Below are 7,910 nucleotides of genomic sequence, written 5' to 3' on the forward strand. Positions count from 1 at the left end.
TGGAGTGCTTTGCTTTTAGATAAAAACAAAGCTCATGTTAGTTCTATGTTAAAAATGCTTCCTTGAGGAAGTTTGAAGGTGGCAAGGAAAAATAAAGGAAGAACAACAACACCTAACTGTGCTGGGCGTCAAAGAGCATCTAGAGCTCTGGAGAAAGAACAGGACAATTTGATTAGTTTTTTTTTTTTTTTTTTTTAACATTTATTTATTGTGTGTGGGGGGCAGCTCAGCCCACCAGGGGGCGCAGCTGGCTGGCATGTGGTGCTGGGGGATCGAACCGCGGTCTCTGTGCTTTGCCAACCTTGTTCCAAGTAGGTGCTTTAGACCACTGAGCCATCTCTCCAGCCCGTGTTTTGGTTTTTTGAGGCAGGGTCTCACTCTGCATTCCAGGATGGCCTTGAACTCTCCAAGCCCAGGCTGCTCTCAGATTCACAGTGATGCTCCCAGCTCAGCTGCCTGTGTGCTAGGATGACAGGCATGTTCTTTTTTTATTTTTAGGGAAGGGTCTACAGGGTGCTCAGGGTCTCACTACTAGATCAGACTCGGAGTGATCTGCCTGTTTACAGCCTCCCGAGAGCTGGGATTACAGGTGCGCGCCACCACGCCCAGTCTCAGTTGCCCTGTCAGCGCACCCCGGAGGCGGGGCCAGCACCGCAGGCCTGTGGCTTGAACCCCGGGCCCCTGCGCCTGCTTGTAGGTACTTTAATCTGCTGAGCTATTTGGCCGGACCTTAGGCGTGCTCTTTAGTATGTGTTTTTAACTGAGTGTGCTGGAGTGTGGGTCTGCTGTGTGGTAGATGCGTGTAGGAGTGTGTAGCTGTGTGTGTGACGGGGTGTGGTGGTGCGGTGTGTGTGAGTGTACAGCACACGCCAGCTGAGGCCGTCCATGTGGGCTCCCAGCACCCACAGCAGACCCCAGGAGCTATCAGCCTCTCGCTCACGTAGTGCCAGAGCCTGACCACAGCAGCATCTGCAGCCGCCTCTCCCCAGCTACAGAAGCCCCCCAGGGCAAGCAGGCACTCATGAGCCCCCCTCTGCAGAGCCCTCCATGGTGCCCCCTGCCTTGGGCAGCAGGCCCTGCATGAGCCACCTCACCCCCTGGCCTTACCCCAGCGCCAGCCACATGTCTGTCGAGCCTCACCCTTGCTGTTCTCTCTCTCTGCCTTTGATGCTGATTCCTGACACCCAAATGGCTCCCTTATCACTTGTGCCCCCGTGTCCCTAACTGTCCCCTCTGTGGGGCCTTTCTGAGCTCTAAAATAGCAGCTTCTGGTTTCCTACCAGCTTTGCTGTTGCTGCTCCCGGCCCTGCCTGTTGTCTGCATTTGCGTAGGATGTTGTGTCTGGGAATGGTGTTCGTTTTACGCCTTCCTTTACTGGGCTCTTCGTCTTGCAGGGACAGAGTTCTGTCCCCTGCTGCTGTGTCCTTGGCCGGGGACATAGCAGGTATTCAGGAATATATCTCCTGACACTGCCCAAGACAGTGCAGTGCCGTAGCACAGGAGAAGAGGGAAGGAGGCTGGGGACAGCCCACTGGGGACAGGTCACCAGACGGAGTTTCAGGCATGGGAGAGGTGTCCTTAGGTCACTGAGATGCCTGGGCTGGAGCTGTCATCACCCCTGCTAGCATCAGTCATGCCCTCCTGATACCCCAGTCCCCTCTGCAGAGCACTGGGACTAGCAGCTCAGCTCCTGGGGCCAAGGGCCATGCCGCCTCCACCCAGTTCCCTGGGTGCCCAGCCTCACTGCTCCTCTCACTTCTGCCAAAATCCAGAAGCCCAGGGCTGGGAAGGTAGCTCAGCAGACTAAGTACTTGCTTAGGTAAGCGCAGGGGCCAGAGTTTGATTCCTGGCACTGCATGCTGCACTGGCCCCGCCCCAGGGCGCACTGAGCTGGCAGTGGAGTCTGGGCATGGTCGCACATACCTGTAATCCCAGCACTAGGAAGGCTGAAAACAGGAGGATCACTATGAGTCCAAGGTGTGTAGTGAGACCCTGCACAAAAAAAGAAAAAAAAAAAAAAATCCAGAAGCCCTTTGTGTTAAAGTTACAGAGAACCTGCTCTGCTAGAGACACCCAAAATAGTTGACCTAAGCTGCATCACAGTTGAGAAGACTCCTGTGTGGGCTTCCTTTGGCTGTCACCCTCCCAAGCCCAGCCCTTTGCAGTCACTTGCCACACCCACCATCACCTCGTTGGCCAGAATTTGGCCACATCCATTTCCAGTGCTTTTTTTTTATTTTTTTGAGACAGGGTCTCACTATGCCGTGCTGGGATTACAAGCACGCACCATCATACCTGGCTTACTATCTTTTTATTATAAGATGACAGAAAAGCCAGGTGTGGTGGTGCAAGACTGTAATCTCACACTGTAGGAAGCTAGGACAAGGGACTGTCGAAAGTCTGAGTAGAGCCTAGGCAGTTAGCAGCTAAGCTAGACCTGTCACAAAAAAATTAGTAGGGCTGAGGATATAGCTCAGTGGAAAGGCACTTGGATCAACCTTTAGTCACACCGGCACCAAAGAGGGACATAACACTGACTGTGAGGCTGTTTATCTGTGGTGCTGGGGATGGGACCCAGGGTCTTATAGTGCTAAGCAGTTCCCCTACCTCAGTGTCACACTCCTAGCCCTGGGTTATTTGTGTTTTTGTGATCCTGGGAATTGCAGCCAGGGAGCGCTGAGCAGCAGTCCTAGTTTCCTCTTGCACTCCCTTCCTGCCCCCACTTCCCATACTGGGGATTACCCAGAGTCTTTGCACTGAGCTACACCCCCAGCCCTTTTTATTTTGACAGTCTTGCTAGTAAAGTTACTAAATTGCTGAGGCTGGGTTTGAATTTGCATCCTCCTGCCTCAGCCTCCCAGAGTGCTGCCATTACAGACATTCATGACCACACCTGGCTTTGTTTTATTTTGAGTCAGGGTCTTGCAGAGTTGCCCTGGCAGGATGCAGACTTATGCTCCTCCTCCCTCAGCCTCCCAAGTGTGGAGATTACAGGCATGCGCTGCTGCGCCTGGCATCACACTGTTTATTTTTAAATGATTAAAAGGAACCATTTTAAAGCAAACATACTCCGTGACATTTAGTACATTCACAATGTTGTGCAACCACCATCTCAACTTAGTTCCAGAACATTCCATCACCCCAAAAGGAAAGCACATACTCCTTAGCAGTTGCTCCCCCCAACCATTCATCTGCTCTGTCTTTGTGAGTTGCCTGTTCTGAATATTTTGTGGAGAGTCATACCCTGTCTCTTGTGTCTGGTTTCTATCACACAGAACTAGTGTTAAGGCTTTAACAACAGTGTTGAAGCAGTACTTTGTCTGTCTTTATGGCCAACGACTGGCCACATTCTAACCAATCCCGTCGATTTTGGGTTGACACCCCCTGTCGGTGGGTGTGGGTAGCACAGCTCCGAAAACAGGCAAAGGATTTGCTCCAAGCCTTACTCTCAGTTCACTTGGTGTACACCTGGGAGTGGGTTCGCTGGGTCACATGCTGATGGTTGATCTTTGGAGGCCAAAGCTACGATGTTAGAGAAGTGAGTGGATGGCTGTACTCTGCCCTCGCTGGCCCTCTGCCCCCTGCCCCTTACTGGCTCTCACTCCTTGAGAGATGCTTTACCCTTTCTGGAGTTTTGTACTTAGCACTTGGCACTCTCTGATGAAGGCAGGACTGAAGGAGGATCCAGGCTCTGCTTGTCCCTGGCTGGCTGGAAGGCTCAGCATGCACTGTCCCATGGTGTGGGGACCAGTGGCTAAGGAGAAGCCCTGCTCTCTGGCTGTTCCACAGGACTGCTCTGTGTGCCAGCCAGGTCCCCGAGAAGTGGCTGGGGCCCCGGATTCCCTATGAGGAATCAGAGATCCTGGCTGTGCTGCGTCCTGAGGGCAGGAGGTGCAGGAGGAAGTCCAAGGTGGCCTCACCGGCCACTACAAGCCCTGGGTGAATAGGAAGGCCACTAGCGTACTACATCACACACTTTTCTCTTACATGAACAAAGCAGGGGCTCTAAAGTCTACTGGAAGAAAATACCAGGCTCGTAACAGTAGCAGTGGCACTTAGGGTGGAAGGGGTGCAGCTGCTTGTGGGGTAATGCTGCTATCTCAGCCCTGAGGGGACTCCAGGTTGAGGCTCAAGTGGGAAACAGAACAAAGGGAGAGAGGGAGGGAGGGAAGATGACGCTCAAGCCCAGCCTTTGGCCCTGGTCCCCAGCTCCTTCCGCCTTCCCAGTTTGGGGTACTTGTTCCTCTCCCGACCTTGAACCCCAGGTCTAGGTCCATCTTCCCCAGATCCCTTTCTCTTCCACAGGTGTAACAACCGCACCCAGTGCGTGGTGGTTGCCGGCTCTGATGCCTTTCCCGACCCCTGTCCTGGGACCTACAAGTATCTGGAGGTGCAGTACGACTGTGTCCCTTACAGTGAGTCATCTTGTTCCTCTGCGGGTGTGGGCCCTCCCCCACGTTGCAAGTGAGGAGGAGACACCTTGACCCGGTACATGTAGCCCACATGACGGGGCCTGCCCCTTCCTCACACATGCTCTGTTCCCAGACACGCTCGTGCACACCTGGTACCTGCTCCCATGCCCCACAGACTCTGCACCTTTCCACGGGGCACACTCAGCCCACTTTCTCATGCACGCACACTTCAAGGTCACACTCCTGTGCTCAGCTTGCTTATATCTCCTCTTGACCCTGTTGCTCCTCCTGGTACACCCTCTGCCTACCCACCCACCGCCCACACACCTGCTCTTCCCTCACTCACCCTCCTCCCTCTTCCAACTCCCTGTCCTTTGTCTTTTTCCCTCACATACTCTCACGCTAGTCCCTTCCCCATCATGGAAACTGGACCGTATCTCCCTAGAGAGGCAGACCACCCTCTGAGGCCTTGTGGCAGAGTTGGTGTGAAGGGCATCATCAACAGATTCCTATTTTCCAGTTGGTTTGCTTATTATCATGAGAGCACTTCCTGTCTACAAAGGAAGTGCCACCATGTTGGACTAAGAGTGGCTGGCTCCCACCAAACTGGAGGAAGGTGATCTGGGGAGCCAGGAGCCTGGCTGTCCTGCACCTAGCCGGGGGAGCAAAGACAAGGTCTCTCCTCCTCAGCACCCCATCCTTTAACATCACCCTTTGTTCCTACCCTTTCTCTTCCCTCCTTCCTCCCCACGATCCCTTCTTCTGTTCCCTCCACCTGGCTTCAAACAGCCAACCTGGAGGTAGGGCCTCCAGGCAGAGGGGGTGGGGGCAGGGCCACCAGGGTGTCTGAGTAGAGGAGCAGGAGACCTCGTAACTCCCCCTCCTCTCCCACCCCAACATTCCCCACCCCAACCCCCAACCTTTGATTTCTCCTCGCAGGTGACAAGGATTCCTCACTCATGGAAACAGGATTGCTTATGTGCTTCTGTAACTTTCCTCTTTTAGTCCTTGCCCTTTCCTTGCAGGGCCTGAGGCCTCCGCCACCACCTGAGGGGGATGCCCATGTGCTACCTGAAGCCTCCCTACAGCACTGGGGACACTGCCCACCCGCAGCAGGGGCAATGGGGGGGAAGCAGGGCGGTAGGAAGGATCTAGAACAGAGGGGAAGTCGGGTGGGCATAGGCTTTATGGGCTCTTAACTTTTATGGCTCTGAAACCCGGAGCAAATGACCTAATTTCTCTGGGCCACTGCAGAAGGCGGCACGAGCCCGGGAGAGCATGTGTGAGAAGCGCCTGGCCCCGGCGCCCAAGCAGACTTCTGCGTGCTGAGCGCAGACTCCCGAAGGCAGAGGCTTGTCCTCACCCCAGCGCCCAGCCCACGCCCGGTTCCAGCTGTGCTCAGGAATGGTATGACGCCCCTTCCCGAGGCCAGCCGGGCCTCTACTCAGCCACTGGGGGGAGGGAAGGCCAAGCCTGCTGGGGTGCGGTCAGTAGTAGAGGGCCATGGCCTCGGCCTCATGGCCTCACTTCACTGAGCCTCAGTTTCCCCATCTGTAGCCAGGGTTCTCAAAAGACTGCCTGGTAGGTGCCTGGCGTGGTTCCCAGCACTTCCTAAAGCACTGGATACGCAGTAGTTGCTGCTTTTGTTGTGACTACTCATTTCCTCCTACCAATTACTATTACTGCACTGATGATCAAAATAAAAATAGCAACAGATGGTGAACTCCTTCTCTGAGGCAGACAAAATACAGAGTAGGAAAAATTCCCTGGTCCACACCCAGTCCAGAGCAAGCAGATGCCACGCAGGTACAGAGAAAGCACTGCAGGGCCAGGGAGGAGAGGAGATTAGGGGCTTCCTGGGGCTGAGCCTCCCCACCAGGGTGTCCAGGGCCACCACTCAGAGACCATGAGGGCTCTGGGGATGAGCAGCAGAACAGTGCAGGGATGGTGGTCCCAGAATGGGGGAGTGAGCCTTTTGGGGATGGAGCGTGCATACTGCGGATGAGCTGGAAGCGTTGTGGACTGGGCTGCACTAGCTCCTGGCCCTCCAGAAGAAGGGTCTAGAGTTGTGGGCTCAACAGAGCTAGGTGGGGACAGGTAGGCCCAGCAGATGTCCCTCAAATGTTCCCTGAGCATGTCCGAATGCCAGGCTGCGGCGAGGCGCTGGGAAGGGAGCCTGTGCTGCCCGTGCAGAACTTCTTGCTCTGCTCAGGCCTTTTCGGTCCGATACAGAGTTGGCGGGGGTTGGTCTTCAGAGGCTGGGGTGACCCCAGTGCTGGGAAGGGTGGGGCTGGGGCTAGGGGCAGGAACTCCCAAGGAGAGGGGTGCTGGATGTGGGGCTCCCAGATGCTGGACTAACGCTGGATTTGCTTTACAGCTGTGCAGTCTAACCGGGCCTCTTCCTCCCCCAGGTGCCGCCCACCTATCGGGGCGGTGGGCAGGGCAGGCGCAGATGGGGGCTCCTGGTCCCAGGGTTGGGGGCTGGCCCAAGGGTGTAGGAGCATGTGTGTGCGTGCGTGTGTGCGTGTGTGTGTGTGTGTGTGTGTGTGTGTGTCCACCCCGACTCTGCCTCTGTCTCCCCCCCGGTGCTCTCCAAGGCCAGGGCATCTGCCTTTGTGCCTCTGTCGGTCTGCGTCTGACTCTACTGCCCTCTGTTTGCGTCCTCTGGGTTGTGAGGGCTCCTGAGGGGTGAGGGGGGCACAGCTGGACCTGGGCGAGGCCAGCAGAAGGGGAAGGAGTTCAGCCATGCTCTTGGCTGGGAGGGCGCCCCGGCCTGGGAGACACTGAACCCCTTCCCAGGGGCCCTGGTTCTCGCAGGAGGGCAGCAGGAGGGGTGGGGGGAGCCGTGCGGTTCCTCTGCTCCCTGTCCCTGGTGTCCCCCCAGCCAGATCCCCCCAGCTGGGGCTCCCCATGCTGCCCACAGCTCTGTCCTGCTGCCTGTACCCTGCGTGTCTCTTTGTCTCCCCCTCCCGTGTGTCCCCTCTCCTGGACTGTCTCCCTGGCACCCTGTGGCCCCACCCTGCCCCAAAGAAAGGGACTTGGGGGTGGGGGCTGAGCGGATGCTGCGGAAGGGGTTGGGGAAGCAGGAGCGAGGAAGGAAAGGAAAAGGGGGCTAGTGGCCAGAAAAGAAACGAAAGCAATTTAATCTCTTTTTTTTTCTCTTTTTTTCTTGCACATTTTTTTTTCAATTTGTTTTCTCTCTCTCTTCCGATGCTTAAAGTAGAAGTGGAGCAGAAAGGTAAACGCACTGTTACCAATGCTAACCCCTAACTCACACTTTGTTCTACCTGTACCATACTCATGTGACCCCCCTCCTGGCCCTCTTTTCCCCACCCACTTGGTCCACCCGGGGGCCCTGGTGTGAACACAGCCACGGGCATCCCCACCCTCCAGACACCAGAGGAAGCTCTCTCTGAGCTCAGGCAGGACTCTGCCTCTCTCCTCTCTTCTCTCCTCTCTCCTCTCCTCTCCCCTCTCCCCTCTCCCCTCTCCCCTCTC

General features: G+C 55.8%; 1 protein-coding gene across 7 annotated transcripts in view; it reads left to right on the forward strand.

The window, feature by feature from the left end:
- The window catches only part of Adgrl1 (adhesion G protein-coupled receptor L1), a 40,868-nt gene that overhangs the window by 18,689 nt on the left and 14,269 nt on the right, over nt 1-7,910 (forward strand). For 2 of the 7 annotated variants that reach the window (XM_023720085.1, XM_023720084.1), the window contains exons 4-5: nt 4,306-4,415; nt 7,633-7,650. In XM_023720085.1, the coding sequence (XP_023575853.1) occupies nt 4,306-4,415; nt 7,633-7,650 (128 nt within the window). Of the gene's footprint in view, nt 1-4,305; nt 4,416-5,700; nt 5,820-7,632; nt 7,651-7,910 lie in introns of those variants that run through there. The other 5 variants (XM_004635528.2, XM_023720088.1, XM_023720089.1 and 2 more) reach the window with 5 other exon arrangements.

This window comes from Octodon degus, unplaced genomic scaffold (genome assembly GCF_000260255.1).
Source record: "Octodon degus isolate 3935 unplaced genomic scaffold, OctDeg1.0 scaffold00073, whole genome shotgun sequence".
Lineage (NCBI taxonomy): Eukaryota > Metazoa > Chordata > Mammalia > Rodentia > Octodontidae > Octodon > Octodon degus.